Genomic DNA, 16,690 nt, shown 5'->3' with positions numbered 1-16,690 from the left:
TTCCCAGGGTGACAGGCAGCAGATATGGGCCACTTTATTGGACATTCGGGACAGTTGTGGGGTATGATTCTGTATGCAGCCTGCTACCACTCCCAGGATTTGAACCATGGCTGTGTGTGCTAAAAATGCAACAGTTCATGTCTCAGTTGAGTGAGCTATTTGGATTTTGTTGTCTCTCTTTTCACTGTTTTCTGTCTATGTCTCTCTCATTTGTACTATTTGACCTCTTGGGATTACACCAGTCATATACAGACATTCCTACGCATTTTATTTATGTAGCACAGTGTGGGTAACAGTGCTTAGTACACCAGTACTATTAAGTGATTGCAAATCTACATTACCATATGATAGGTTCATAGGTTCATAGGTTCATACTAGGCTATCTGCCCTAGGGCATTTATAAGCCTAGCCAGAGTGTGTATGGCTTTCGCCACCCATATTAAATTAATTTTGCTATGCCTTTTTTCGAGGTTAGTATACTGTGCCTCTGTCTAACAGTGACACAGAAATGATACCCGGGGTAAACCTATGATCTCCCATCCACTCATCAAGATTCCTCTTGAAGAGAGTCAATGAGGGACTCTGCCTAACCTGGACTGGGATTTTATTCCAGAGTGAAGGGAGCCTCTGGGTTATGAATCTGTCCCTCCAACATGTCCTGTTTATTTCAGTGCTGAGGTTCAAGTCCCTCGAGCGTGTAGCTCAATGGGATTTGGATTTTCTGAGGTGCAGCATGTCCATTAATTCTGGGTTAGACATGGCTTTATACGTCAGGCACAGATCGCCTCTGAGCAGGCGGTATGCCACTGAGTAGAGCTGGAGTTTCTTTAACCGGGCAGCATACGGCATCTGTTTGAGCCCTTTCATCCTCTTGGTGAGATACTTTAGGGGTCTTTCCAGTTGCTGCAGGTGTCTGGTAAGGTACATCCCAAAAGGGGCATTGTACTCAATTATGGGCCTGATGAGGGATGAGTAAAGAGGCACGATGACCTCCCCTGATCTAGATGTGAATCCCTTCATGATTAGGTGGGCTATATAAAATGTTTTTCTAACCACTTTGGCCACGTGGTTGTCAAATGAGAGATTGCTATCAACTTGGGTCCCCAGGTCCCTAATTACTTCTTCTGTACTTAATGGATTACCACCTATGTGGTAATTTGTGGGCACTTTGTTTTTGCCAAAGGGGATGACTATACACTTTTTGGCGTTTAGTTTCAGGCCATGGCTCTGGCACCAGTTGTCTGTTTCTATGAGGCCCTTTTGGAGGATGCTTGTGTCGGCTGGAGAGTCTATTATGGTGCCCAGTTTGCAGTCATCTGCGAACTTGGTCAGCCACAGTCCTTCCATGTTGGCCTGTACCTCCGAGAAATATATACCGAACAAGAGAGGTCCCAGGACTGAGCCTTGTGGGACGCCACTTGTAACTGGTTTGGAGTCTGACATGGCTCCAGCTATTCTAACCATGTGGGTTCTGTCCTTGAGCCAGTTTGCAACCCATCTAGTGACATAGGGGTTTATATTTAACCTGGTGAGCTTATCTATAATGCTCGAGTGGGGTATTGTATCAAAGGCTTTTGCGAGGTCCAGGTAGGCTGTGTGGACCACCTTCCCCTTGTCAATGGCCTTGGTGACTGTTTCAAAGAAATCAACCAGGTTCAAGAGGCAGGATCTGCCCTTAACAAAGCCGAACTGGGTAGGATCCAGTGTCTGCAGGTCCCCAATATCTTTATTTATAAGGTCCATGATGATCCTTTCCATAGCTTTGCAGACCAAGCTAGTCAGACTTATGGGGCGATAGTTTCCAGGATCCATTGAGGCACCACCTTTGTGGAGAGGGACCACTGTTGCTGTACGCCACTCTTTGGGTACATATCCTCTAGTAAGGCTGAGATTGAACAGTAGTTTTAGGTTTGGGTTTAGCTCTTCTTGGAGTTCATGTAGGACGCAGCCCGGGACACCGTCTGGTCCCATTGATGCTGTGTTTCTTGCTTTGGAGAGGGCAGCTCTTACCTGAGCATCTGAGATGTCAGGGGGGCAGCACTCTGCTGGGATAGATATTAGCCCTTTTGGTGGGGAGGGGGGGGGTTTGCGCTGAACCTGTCAGCTAGAATGTTGGCAATGTCTGTGGGTTCGGTGTATTTTTTGTAATTTTGGACTAATTCTGAGCATATCTGGGAATTCCCACCCAGGTTTCTAACATAACTAAAGAAAGCCTTGTGATTATCCTTAGTGTCCTGTGCAATTTTTCTCTCGAAGCTGGCCTTAGACGATTTTATAAGTGCCCGTAGTTTTTTGCTAATACTGATCAGAGATGCCTTCCCTTTTTGGGATTTTGCTCTATCATGTAGTAGCTTCCTCCTTCTATTGTATAGTTTGTTTATGGCTGGGGTCCACCAGACAAGACATCTGCCTTTGGAGGATTGGGTCTTGGTTTTATTTGGGATTGCATGATCCATGCATTCCTAAAGGTGTTCATAGAATGCGTTTATAAAGGATTTTGCGGTCTGGGCCGTATTATCCACAGGCCCGGGGGCTTTGAAGGATTCCACCTTGGTTTTGAGGAGTGTAAAATTTGCTTTAGAGAAGTTTTTCACTGTGGTTTTCTGGGCATGGGGTGGGGTCGGGATGCGAATATCCAGTGAGATTAGTTTATGGTCTGATCTTACCAGTGAGGGATACACTTCTGGTCTAGAGCATAGAGTCCCCATGTTGGTGATGATCAGGTCCAGTATGTTTTCCCCTCTTGTGGGAGTGGTAACAAGTTGTTCCATAGCATTTGAGTTTATAAATTCTAGGAACCTTTGGGCTAGGGTGTTGGAGCTAGAGTAATGCTCCCAGTCTATGGTTGGGTAGTTGAAGTCACCCAATATAATGGTGTTTGGAGAGACCTTCATATTTTCCAGTGTTCTCAGGAAGGCTGAGTGGGGTTCCTGGGTTTGGGAGGGTGGTCTGTAGCAGGCTATAAACTGGAAGGCAGTTTTACCCACTGTTAGTTGCACATGGATAGTCTCTGATGCTTCGTGATGTGCCACCAACCTGGAGGTGTGACTATCTTTGACGAATATTGATACTCCCCCTCCTTTTGTGGTTCGGTCCAAGTTTTGGGGCCGAAAAGCATGGTATGAAGTATAACCTGGTAGTGCTGGGGTGCTCTCGAAAGCCTTGAACCAGGTTTCTGTTACTGCACAGATATCGATGTTCTCCATGCTAAGGAGAGTTTTGAGTGTGTGCATCTTGAAGTTTAGACTTCTGGCATTGAGTAGCATTACTCTTAGTTTCTTATCACTTGTGATACCTATGGAGGTGGGTTTGTCTTTTGAGCCTTGCCTAAAAAAGGCACTATGGGGGTAGCAAGAGCCTTTGCCAATATCCGAAAGCCCAGGGGTGATAGGTGCAAGCCGTCCCTAGCGAAGCATCGTGGCTTGTCGAGCATGTCATCCCAGGCTGACAGGCATTGGATCCCCTTTGAATGACACCCATACTTAAGCCAATTGTTGAAATTGATAATCTTGTCCTCATACTGTGGCATCATTCTTGGTGAGGGTAAGATGCTACTCAAGGTCAGGGTCATACCGGCCTGGGCTACATGCTCAGAGAGCTTCTCTATTTCTCTTTTCATGTAGTTCCAGGGAGGTACGTCTCAGGTCATTCACACCAGCATGGACAATGACTGAGTCATATTTGTACTTGCCTTGGAGTGACCTGAGTGCTTGTGTTATGTGGCAGATCCTAGCGCCCGACAGGCAGCTCACCATGACCTTCTCCTTGTTCAGCCTGGTGAGTGGGATGTCAGTGTGCCTGAAGATAGAGTCACCTATTACAAGTGTATCAGGTGTGTTGTTTAGCATTAAGGGCTGTGACTGTTCGGCACACTGGCTTTGTGAGCTATGTGTTGCACGTGTTTTGTTTTGGGGTAGCGGTTGCTTGGGTGTCTGTTTTGGAGGTCTCTGCTGCTTAGGCAGATTTTTATTTAGAGCCTCCGAATATGTTTTTGTGTGTTTATGTGTTTGGTTTGCTGTCGTGGTAGGTCTATGTGAGACTGGAATTGTAGTGAGTGTGGTTTCCTTCTCCTCCTGACTGGTTACGCCAGTACTGAGTTGAGAGAGCTTAGCCTCCAGTTTGGCTATATGGTTGCATCTCTCACATGTGTTGGAATTTGTTGGGAGGAGGAGAGAGTTGTCTGTGTACATGAGGCAGTTGTCACATTGCCTCAAGATTCCCAGATTCACCAGCTGGACTGGAGAGGAGATTGACAACTGACCTTTGAACATGCTAGAATAGTATTGGGAATTTCTTTATAATTGAAAAAAATGGCCAATGGGGAGCAAGGTACTCCAGGGGGAGTTTGTGAGGGTGTAGTGCTTTTAGTTTTTTAGTGCTGACTTATATAATTGCTTTAGTGAGCAAGTGCCAGGTAACTTAAATGCAAAAATGACAAAGAGTAACTTTCTTTCAAGTGAAACAAGGAAATAAGTACAGTAAGCAATGCAGATATCACTAGGGATCCACAGAAGCGCTGAAAAGCTGCATTTTAGGTGGAATTAGCTTTTCAGGGAAATAACAAGCATACAAACAAAACTAGATTCAGCAGGCCTGGATCTAGTCTATGCTACAGCAAGCAAGGTGTACAAATTACAGTAAGAAATAGTTCAAATATGCAGGCACTATAAGTCTTTAACCAGAAATTCCCAGCTCATAATGGCAGAGTCCAGCCTCTTCTCCCACAAGAGTGCAGACCATGAACCTTCTTAATGTAAAATAACTGGCCTGAAGCCCTGGTGCTTAAACCAGAACTAATACACTTTTAGAATAACAGACACTGAGCCCTCAATCAGCAGTTCCCAACTTAGATGGATATAAACTACCTGTCCTGCCAACACAGTGCAGCCCACAAACCTTCCTAATGTAAAACAACTGGTCTAAAGCCCAAGTGCTTAAACTAAAAGGCTTAGAATAAGTTACACCAAGCAATAATAAATACAATTGAGTACTTTTAAGATGACGCAAAAGCAAAATAAAGTAGGAAAAAACACAAATACAGTAAAAGCAGATACATTTTTTTTTTTTTTTTTTTTTTGTTAGTGGAAACAGAGAAAGGAATAGCCGTAACTAAGCTGATTGGCCTTCTCAAATGTTCTCTCTGTACTGGGTAGAATGAGGTAATGACACTAGACTGGGAGGAGGGTCCCAGATCAAATTATGCACTAGGAGCGGGCAACTGCAAAGCCACCAACTTAAAAAACACTATACCAGCAGGCAGGGAGGGTGGGGAACAAACTGCAGAAATGTTTCACAGCTGAAAAGCAGCAGTGAGCCTTTAAATGAAAGTTTTAAACAGCTAAAGGAGCCTCTAGAAAAAAAGAGTTTACTGTAACCAGTTATCAGAAACAAACAACCCAACAGATGCTTAATAAAGGTGGACAATTTCCAGTTAATACCTCACACACAGTGAAACTAGCTAGAAAAATACACAGTACACAAAGTGCTATAAATAACAAAGAAATAAAGAACGAAATAAACAAAAAACAGGATACTTAATGTTATATATTATAGCTCCGAGTTTCCTCAGTGTCCTTCCTTTGATCAGTTCACTGTGAAATGGCAGAGCATTCACAACTGAACTTCTTAGGTAACAGAAAGTTGAAACATGAGACAGCTTTTAAGAAAGAAATCTCAAAAGAACCAATGAGGTGCTTAGTCTAAGCTGTAGTCCAGGTGACCTCAGTCAGCCAATGACCTCAAACAATTCTCTCTCACAGAAATGCCTGATGGCTTTGGCCAAACCAATGTCTCTGAATATGTGCTCAGACACACAGCCTCCACAAACACTAGGCCCAAATACAAGCCTGAATATGGAAATGCTACAAATATCCCCATTACTTAGAACAAACTGCAGAAATGTTTCACAGCTGATAAGCAGCAGTGAGCCTTTAAATGAAAGTTTTAAACAGCTAAAGGAGCCTCTAGAAAAAAAAGAGTTTACTGTAACCAGTTATCAGAAACAAACAACCCAACAGATGCTTAATAAAGGTGGACAATTTCCAGTTAATACCTCACACACAGTGAAACTAGCTAGAAAAATACACAGTACACAAAGTGCTATAAATAACAAAGAAATAAAGAACAAAATAAACAAAAAACAGGATACTTAATGTTATATATTATAGCTCCGAGTTTCCCCAGTGTCCTTCTTTGATCAGTTCACTGTGAAATGGCAGAGCATTCACAACTGAACTTCTTAGGTAACAGAAAGTTGAAACCTGAGACAGCTTTTAAGAAAGAAATCTCAAAAGAACCAATGAGGTGCTTAGTCTAAGCTGTAGTCCAGGTGACCTCAGTCAGCCAATGACCTCAAACAATTCTCTCTCACAGAAATGCCTGATGGCTTTGGCCAAACCAATGTCTCTGAATATGTGCTCAGACACACAGCCTCCACAAACACTAGGCCCAAATACAAGCCTGAATATGGAAATGCTACAAATATCCCCACTGCTTAGAACAAACTGCAGAAATGTTTCACAGCTGAAAAGCAGCAGTGAGCCTTTAAATGAAAGTTTTAAACAGCTAAAGGAGCCTCTATAAAAAAAGAGTTTACTGTAACCAGTTATCAGAAACAAACAACCCAACATATTCTTAATAAAGGTGGACAATTTCCAGTTAATACCTCACACACAGTGAAACTAGCTAGAAAAATACACAGTACACAAAGTGCTATAAATAACAAAGAACCAGTAAACACATGCAGTCCAGCAGTTAGACCTTTATTGACAGGCTATTATGCTTTTATTTACATACAACTTATATGAGACCCTTCCTGCCATATTCTCTGGTGTATGCAGTACATGCCTTAAACAATACATGTTTTATACAGGCAATTAACTTACTACTACTTTTAGATTTATTTCCTATGACAGTACATGCAAGAGTATTGCTAACCTGCCTTGCGTCGCAACTACTCCAAGCGGCATCCAGGCCTCCTGGTTCATAGCCCGCTCACTTGCCGCTATGAAAGACATAAGAGGAATATTTAGCCATACCTATCCATAATATACATGAGCTGGCAATTATTAAACAGGTAGTGGACTGATACTTACACATGGCTGGGACCTCCCTTGTCCTCCTAGCCTCTTTGATCCACTGATCCAAGAGATCCCCCTTTCACCACTTCAGGTCGGCATAGTGATGTCTGTCCTGCTCACCAGTTTGGGGTGTGCCAGTGGCACTAGTAAGGTCACGGGCGAGATGGTCCCAGATGTCTGCTTTGTACTGGGAACCCTGTTACTGGCCCTGCAGCAGTCTCATGTCATGTTCTTTCACAAGGAGTCCTGCCATGATTCTGGACTCCTGGATGCCCCAGTGCTGCGCCTGAAAGAGCACACCCTCTTCCATTCCAGACATAGTGCCTACAAGGGGAAGCTATAGCCAGTTATGAGATGTATTGCCACCTGTTGGATTTAAATAGGGCTGGTTTTCTGCACTTTGCCATGGTTGGACAGTTTTGAAAAGGCTAAGCTATGGGTAAACCTGCTTACCTAAGGTTTGCATTGCTTAAAGGGGTATACCAATGGGAAGACTGAGTTAGCTGGCCTACACATTGCTTACACCTACTAAGCTGGGCTGTGCAATGCTTAGCGTTGCTTAATATTTAAGTTGCATTATATTTGCATTGTGGCATTGATTTATTATTCATTGCATGTTATATATGTGTTTGGTATCCATAATTCATGTATATGTACACTGTATGGGATCCTTGTGTTTATTAGGGGATTTCAACACTTTATTACAAAGACACCTCACATCTGGGCTTAATGCAGTACTCCAGTTCACATATTTATGTTATGTAGTAGGTTATACAACATAAGACTGTATATAGATTTCTTTCACATGTTCAGTTTGAATTTCCTATAATAAGGATCTGTTTGGTGATAACTCAATCTTATGTACTGCTGTGATGGCTTAGTGGTTAACTTCTGTGACTATAGTATACAGGGTCCTTGGTTCAAGACCTGCAATGGTTGTTTATTTTGTTTCTGGCCAGAACAGCAGCTGTTGCATACAGAGTGATTAAGGCACTTTTAAGCAATTGTAAGCGGGTTTCATGGGTTTGTGCAATGGTAAGCTATGCTAACCTTCGGTGTAACATGCTTGCAGAGAGTTTGCTTCAATATTGCTTAACCTATGTGTGCATTGCTTACCCCCGTGCAAATGGGCTTAAACTCACTTACTACTGCTTAAATATGCCTACTCCCACTTACTACTGCTTAATAGTGCTTACACTTGCTTACTAGTGCTTACTCCCACTTACCAACGCACTAATTTAGACAGTAATGTCTAATGGTTCTTGGGAAGATGATGGATTTGGAAACTGTATGGAGTTATCATTCATTACACATTTTACCTTCCATTTGTATCTCTGATTCCTGTGTACATATACTGTATGAGGCACTTGTGATTATCTGTGGACTTTGCAACATTATGGCAATGACATCTCACATCTGCATTTAATGCAGTACTCCAGTTCACAAATATTTGGTATAAATATGTAAATGTTATAAATATATGTTATCATAGGTTATGCGACAAAATAAATTGATCATAATGTGATTTGACATGGAAAATGGATTGTACTGGAGTGGGACTCGAACCAGGAATGACTGCTCGTAAGGCGAATGTTCTGCCCACTACACTGTTGCTATATTGCTTCATTTGCATATATCTTGCTTTTTATCCTCTTGTGCCATTTAAGCTGCATTAACCGTCGCTAAGCAATGGGCAAACCTGCGCACCTATGGTTAGATTCAATATGTTTCATAAAAAAAAAATCTTTATATTTTATGTTTTAACTATTGCTCTTGTAAACGTGGGGGGATGTTGCTGGGGGTATGCGAGCACCTATGAGTGGTCTCGCTCATTCTTTTATTCATACTCTGCTGGTCTTTATTGCAGGGGCATGTATATTTTGAGAGCTCTGCTCTCAGACACGCCCCCTGCACTCGTATGTTTAGGAGCTCAGGCAGCACACCTTCATTAATATGTATGGCGTGCTGCTGCTCACCTCCTAAACGGCCACTTACATGCAGGACTAAGCTAGTCCTGCATGGAAGGATAGTGAATCCGGAGGAATGTGCCTTCAGCCTATCTGCATGAGCCAGAGACAAGTTTGCATCAAAACTGTACCCTTGCTAATGTGCTATATATTTCCTATATGTTTTTGTTTCTATATAGCAACTGAATTCCAAAACAGGAAAATGAATTCTAAAGATGGAAAAAAAATTCTACCATCTAAGACATCATTGGAATTCTAAGCCATTGCCATCATCTTTTAGATTTTTACACAACAAAAATTCACTGTGGTCTATTAAGGCACATGGCAATCTGAATCAAAGTCTTATAGTCTTTATGAATTAATGACTGCAAACTGTAATTATTATGTGTATTTCTTATATGCATGTATTTCAGAATAACTGTCTTCATTATAACCAGTTCCATCCACAAACTCTTTTTCCCCATATATGCACATGGAGTCAGGCTGTCATTTCAACAGTGACAATCATATAGAGCCAAGGCTTACACTGGCAGGTGGCTAGCCCTGCCACGGTAGTTCTTCCACACCCTCATTCCTATGGCCAATTTAGATTGTCTAATCAACCTACTGCATGTCTTTGGAATTTGGGAGGAAACTCACACAAACATAGGGAGGACATGCAGGCTCTGCATAGAAGGCACCTCAATCAAGAATTGAACTAGGGAGCCTCTTGAGATGTGACAACATTATTCTCTGTGCCACTCTGCTGCTTGTGATCACAATAAAAATGATGATACAAAAAAGCAACATTGTAATTCTTTTTTCTTCATTATATTTCAGTTCATAAAAAGTCTATGATACAGTATCAGTCTAATGATGGTTTTAGACCACTTTTCATTTATTATCAAATTCAGAGTCGATGTTTCAGATTCAGTCATCGAAAAAGTAACATTTCAGACTAGATAAGCGCTGTGTCTCCTTCTGCTGTCAATCAAATATAATGGATTTAGAATGAAAAATCAAATCTCCCGAAACATGCATTGTAACTGCAATATATAGAGTACACATAATTACCTTATCAAGAAATCACTATAAAAACACTACAAAACACTAAAGACAGTATTTTTAGGAGACTGTGTCCCCTGAACACCAGGATGTAATGGCTCTGACACAGTCCCGACTTCCATATATACACCTGCTAAGATTGTACAAACTCCAAGAAATTCAATCAGCAAAAACAAAATGAAAACTCCAGCAAAGCAAGAACTTCCACTGTGACCTCCCAAACCTCTTATATCAGAGGCACATGGGATATATGCAAATGATCCTTATGAACATCAGGTGTTTCAGCTAACTGGTGATTCTGAATACCTATAACTTGTTTCATTGTTTTAATGGACAATTTCAGGCCAATAAAGCCAAACCCCACTAGCTGTGGATATGCATAGTTTGGCCTTGTTATGACCACATCAGCACAGCACAAGCAGAATGTTTGGCTAAGCATTAGAAACACAGGGCTGTTATACCCAGCTGATGTCCATTATGATTAGGTACGGTTACCACCTGTCCTGTTGTCAGCAGGACACTCACGAGTTGAGCTTTTTCATCCCGTTGCCCACATTATCAGGCAGTGGGACTTTAAAAGTCCCATTTTTCAGTGTAACTGAATTGCCGTGGAAAAGCCGAAAATACTTCCTGTTATTCCACGGCAATGCGGCTACATCACCAACCCGGACCTGCGGTTAGAGGTATTCCCTGTTAGGTCCGGGTGGTGTAATTCAAGCAACAATTGTCTGCAAGGATGGAAGGGGGCGTGGATTCATGTCGGAAGGGCCCTACAAAGGTTGCAGCTGTAGAGCAGTTTTGTATAAATGCTCTACAGCTGCTAATAACTTCAGAATCAGAAAGGATTGAGATAAGCCAGCCATCCAAGAAGCCAGCAAGGGAGCCTACTAGCTAGCCAGCAAGGAAGCCAGCAAGGAAGCCAGCCAAGAAGCCAGCAAGGGAGCCTGCTAGCCAGCCAGCCAAGAAGCCAGCAAGGGAGCCTGCTAGCCAGCCAGCCAAGAAGCCAGCAAGGGAGCCTGATAGCCAGCCAGCCAAGAAGCCAGCAAGGGAGCCTGCTAGCCAGCCAGCCAAGAAGCCAGCAAGGGAGCCTGCTAGCCAGCCAGACAACAAGCCAGCAAGGGAGCCTGCTAGACAGCCAGCCAAGAAGCCAGCAAGGGAGCCTGCTAGCCAGCCAGCAAGGGGGTCTGCTAGCCAGCCCAGCCATTCAACAGACAGAGAGCCAGTCATCCAGCTAGCCATTCCAGCAGGAAAGATGCCAGCTAGTCCAGCAAAGACTGTGGTAGTGGTAAGTACATAATATTTTGTGACTTTGGTTATTTAAAATGGGAATATCGTGCTTTAAGTTTTTAATGTTTAGAGGTGAGTGGGGGTGCAGTACAGTATTTAAATTTGTACAGTGGTTATTTTGAGACTTTCAAGTAGTAGTTTTAAATGGGAATATTGTGCTTTATTTAAGTTTTTAATGTTTAGAGGTAGATGGGGGTGCAATACGTAGTATTTAAATCTGTGCAGTTGTTATTTTGAGATTTTCAATTAGTAGATTTTAAAGATATAACACCTGTGTGTATGTATATGTAATTGTGATTGTTGTTGGGGGTATGATTGGGAAGCATTACTTTTTAAAGGCTGAACCATGTGTATAGAAGTATTGTTTATTTCTGGTGGGAGGCAGTCAAATATAAATGTAGTGTGATGTATTTCTATTGTCATAGCTTTTTCAGGGTATTTTCTGTCTGCAGATAGAAAATGTTTTGAGGATAGTTTGCCCTTTTTTGTGTGGAAATGTATGCAATTAATGTTGTTTTCAGGAAGTTATGATATACTGTTTAGGCAATTTTCCTGTTTTTGCAAGTCAATGTGCATGTGATACAGGTCTACCTTTTGAGGGGGAATGTTAATAATTAACGTAGTGCATTTATTATTCTCGTAGGTACATGTTGCCAACTTGCTGAAGCTGTTTCAAGATTGTTTTCATTTATAGTTGTAAATGTGTGCATTTTATTTTTTATGCTGCCTTTAATAAGGTTAAAATGTCCTGCTTTGCTTGTAATGTGTGAATATGGGGGTGCTGATTTTGCTTTGGCCTGTTTATTGCATCACTGTGCTGGGTAAATTACTATTAATTGCTATGTTTTGAGGTAAAAGTTGTCCATGGAGTCTGTGGTGCATTATAATTTATTTTAGCTGCTCTTGTAAGAACTATTCTTAAGCGTTAAATGTTTACAGACTTTTTCCTTTTTTTTTTTTTTGTGGATGCATGCTCAGAAGTTAATGCAGTGGTTTGAGTTTTCAGTATGCTGTAATGTCACAATGTTGTACCCATAACTGTAATACTGCATCTCTAACACCTCTGGTGATGTCTTGGTGGGGGTGTGGCCAGTGTCATATTGGTCACACCCCATGTCCTACTGGTCATACCCCCATGTCCCACTTTGGCCTTGTTAAAAGGTGGCAACCCTATGATTAGGGTCACTGCAAAAAGATCCCAAACAACAAACTATAACAACTAGCGAGGAATGAACAACCAATCAGTAAAAACAAAATGAAAACTCCAGCAAAGCTAGAACTTCCACTGAGTGACCTCCCAAACCTCTTGTATCAGAGGCACATAAACACCAAGAAAGGTAAACAGTTGAATAAAATGGAAACTTACCTTTTCATTCATCGCCAAGACCTATCACCTTTCTACAATGCACAGCAGCAGTGAAAAGTCAAACTCTGACGCACTGAGACATTAGTGCAATCTAAATAGTATTTTTATATTGAAATGTATATAATATGACAACATCTGGTAACAGTGTGCACAATCAGTAGTACTTTCAATGTAATAAAGTGGGTGTGTTAATCAAAGAGGGAATACAAGCGTATAATTTGCGGAAAGTTGCAAATCCTGCTGTTTGATCGCCACCTCTCTCCATCGTTTTCCCCAGGCATCTTTATGTGCCTCAGCTTCTCCACACATACTTATGCAGCCTAATGCGCACACACAAATACACGCACACTCGACCGCGCACACACATACAGTAGGGTTACTATCTGTTCCTCTTTGCGAGGGACAGTCCCACTTTGGGCAGTTTTGTCCTGAGAAAAAAATCTAAAAATTGAGAAATGTCCTGAGATTTTAAGGCAAAAAATATTTACTAAGTTTTCTTTAATAGTTGCTTAAAACAGTTAATTTGTGTCTGAAACACATAAATATTATATGAAATAACATAAGCAACTCATATGCTATAAGAATAAGCTTTTATTTGGACAAAACAGTGAAGTTCTGTCCTTTGCACTCCCAATGGCTATGTCTGTCCTGCAAAATTGCAAGTTTCTACAAAAAAAAAGTCCCACTTTGGGCATTTGAAAAGGTGGCAACCCTAACATACAGACAGTGGTTGGACACATGCTCCAGCGCTGGTCTCAAATAAAACTGAAGTGCTGTGTTTTTACTTAATTTAAGCTGTGCAGCTATGTCCGCAGTACCGCATTATACGCAGAAATGCAATAGTAAATGAAGGTGAATGACAGGCTTTTGCCATTCTGACTATTCTTGTTTTGTTGCTTTTGATATTACATGTTTAAAATAGAACATTATAGCTAACTCCTGACATCTTTGAATGTAAGGTAATTTTCTATCATAAAATACATACTTTTTAACCTGAAATCTAAAAGCTTTTTCTTCTTTTTGGCTCTCTGCTGTGATTTTCAAAGGTTGCCGCTTATTTGTAACTCTGAAGGGATTGCTAAATTAAAAAAATGGAATACACAGCAGATGCTACCAACAGTAACAATGAGCCATAGACATTTACATGCTGACTTGGATCCCCTTAAAAAGAGTTATTATTTTTTTCACTTGCGTCTGAGAGTCTGGGACAGCACACATACACACACACACACACACACACACACACACACACACCTCACGCGCGCATCGGATTACACTACTGGAGCAGGATAACAGTTTGCAGGCTCTCTTCACATGGCTATTTTTGGTTTATCCCACTGCTGATTGCAAAGGCTTGACCCTCCCTGCATTCTGGCAGGCTCCTGCTCTTGTCCAAAGCTTTCCCCCATACGAAGTTTTCTGTTGTCAAAACAAGACATAACCTTTCCTCGTCTTTGCAAAGACACTCCTTGCGCTTTGTACATAAAGCTAACATTGCAACCTTGCCTTGATCAGCTAGGAAGTAAGGGAAACTTGAACTGATTTCGTGCAGCTCTGAATATATCTCGGATTGAGGGGCTTTGCTTACTACATTCCTAATCAACTAGACCTGTTCCGAAAATACAGTTCTCACATTGCAAATACCAGATTTAACAATACGACTAGATGACCTTCTCTTGGACTGGGGGTTGTGTACACAGGAAAACGTGAGCTAAGGTGCCTGGGGAAAATTACAATTTTTTTAGGGGTGCCACTGTGCCAGTTGAAGTATTCTAAGTTGCAAGAGCGAGCGGCAAACCCCGCAAGGACGAGCGCAAAATTAGCCATGGAGGCGAACCCCATCCCGGTGGTTACGGTGCAGACGGCCCCCTACGATGACCAAAAGCCAGGGACAAATGGATTAAGGAGGAAGACAATTGTTTTCGAGAGCAGGAGGAATTACCTACAAAACTTCATTCAGAGTGTACTGTCCTCCATCGATCTGCGTGACCGACAGGGGTGCACAATGGTAGTGGGAAGTGATGGCAGGTACTTCAGTCGTACGGCTATCGAGGTCATCGTCCAGATGGCAGCCGCTAACGGGGTAAGTGACTACGATGAGGACAGCTGTGGGGAGAAGGCAGGCTGCAGAAAGCAGTAGGGCAGCTCAAACAAGGGGTGCAGCAATTTGCCATGATGTGTCCGATGCTGTACTCGGTAAACGCAACTTGTCTAATTTCCTCAAGGAAAACTAATCTTGTTTCACGAGTTATCTCAGAACAACTTCAGTTGGACAGAAGTTTGTATACAATTTAGTAGGCTTCGCACTGAGGATTACTGAAGCTTGCATGGGATCATATACCTCTCATCCTCTTAGAGAGAGAAATCTGGACAAAGCCATAAATAATGGGGGGGGGGGGGGTGTAAAAATAGGGCAATTTTAAATATCGCTCTTACAAAGTTAGAAAGCAGATAGAATAGCAGGTTTTGCATTAGCGCTATATTTCTGAAGGCTGTGAAGTCTGAAACTCAGTATGTCATTTTTTCTGACTTCAGTCTTTAATGAATGGTCAGTTACTTGCCAGAAACACCCACACACACTTACGAACAATGGACCAAACATGTGAGGCAAAAAATCTGGACATTATGCGAAAAATGTGTACGGTTGAGAGGTATGAGTGAGTGAACTATCGTTCTGTAGCTAGCCGTAAGATAACAGAACACCTGTAGCACCATATTTTCGTGTTTAATGGCGAGTGGAAGAAAATGCTTGCATTATCAACGTGCGCGCGGCGTGTGTGCGTGTGTGCGTGTGTGTGTGTGTGTGTGTGTGTGTGTGTGTGTGCGCGCGCAAAAGATACGCATCTGAAAAAAAGTAAATTTTAAGAAATATGTCCCCTCACTTCCAGTAACTTTACTTGAATTCCCTAAAAGGCACGGTGCGATTTATCGTCCCATACATATAGCCAAAGTGGGTGTACACTAGTGTCATTAGCAAATATACCTCTCAACTGTATCTGATTATGAAGGAAGTTCCTCAGTCTGAGTCTTAACAATTCCATGTTCCACACTGTTCTAAACTAAAAGGGTCCATCATGCATTCATTTACAAGAAATGTTAAATAAATGTCCTCGGTAATGAGTCAACGAACTTCATCAAAATAACTTTTTTCAAGTATAACGTAACTCATTTTAATCATGTTCCCAGCTTCCTAGTTGATATTTGTGAAAGTTCCACATCACATTTTGGCCATCTGTTACACATTATGAGAAAGAAGTAATGTTCCATATTCTGGAGATGGAGAATTGAGAACTATGCTGACAGTAAAATATTACTTTGACACTTACATAGGCAGTCAATAGCTTTCTCATTTAGAAGGTCTCACAGCCAAGTTTGAATTTTAAAGAAGTGGGACACTACTATTCCCTCTCCTGCTCAGGCTACACTACTTGAAAAGTTATCATAATATTTGCATAGACTACAGGCAAGTATTTTGATAACTGGTCAACCTAGAGTAACAGATCTCCTACCTTAGGACCAACAGACTGAGTAAAGGAACACTAATGTCTTGGCATGTCCACTGTAGAGGACCAAAATGGGCAGTTACAGCTTCAGGGAGGGTGATGACAGTAAAGTATTTCTTAATGGTCATTTGATACCATGGACAAGAGGAGGCAAAGCCTTTTACATTACTATGGTTCTAAAGCCAAAGACATGTTGACCTCAGACAGGAAAGTCCTTTGACTCCTGTTACGCAGCAGTTAGTGAACAGACATATCAAAGAGCACTAATTAGTTCTGGAGAGCAAGATAAGATTGCATTTTGTTGTGCACAGTTTGAATTTATCCCTTCTGTGATGAGACAGTACTAACACAGGGCTTGCAGAACAGCAGACATGCTACAACTGCAGTCCCTGTCTTTGGAGACAGTCTCAGACCTAATGGTGACATTATAGTGGAATGATAAAG

General features: G+C 41.8%; 1 protein-coding gene across 1 annotated transcript in view; it reads left to right on the top strand.

Moving 5' to 3' along the window:
* The first annotated feature begins 14,003 nt into the window (after positions 1-14,003).
* Positions 14,004-16,690, top strand: part of PGM5 (phosphoglucomutase 5) — a 1,541,798-nt gene continuing 1,539,111 nt past the window's right edge. The window contains exon 1 of the mRNA XM_044064330.1: positions 14,004-14,826. Within this exon, the coding sequence (XP_043920265.1) occupies positions 14,569-14,826 (258 nt within the window). The 5' untranslated portion in view covers positions 14,004-14,568. The remainder of the gene's footprint in view (positions 14,827-16,690) is intronic.

The sequence above is a fragment of the Protopterus annectens genome, chromosome 2.part2 (genome assembly GCF_019279795.1).
Source record: "Protopterus annectens isolate FY-2018-M chromosome 2.part2, PAN1.0, whole genome shotgun sequence".
In the NCBI taxonomy this organism is placed as follows: Eukaryota; Metazoa; Chordata; order Ceratodontiformes; family Protopteridae; genus Protopterus; species Protopterus annectens.
Note: the sequence above shows the minus strand (reverse complement) of the source record. Positions and strands in the feature narration are given on the sequence as shown.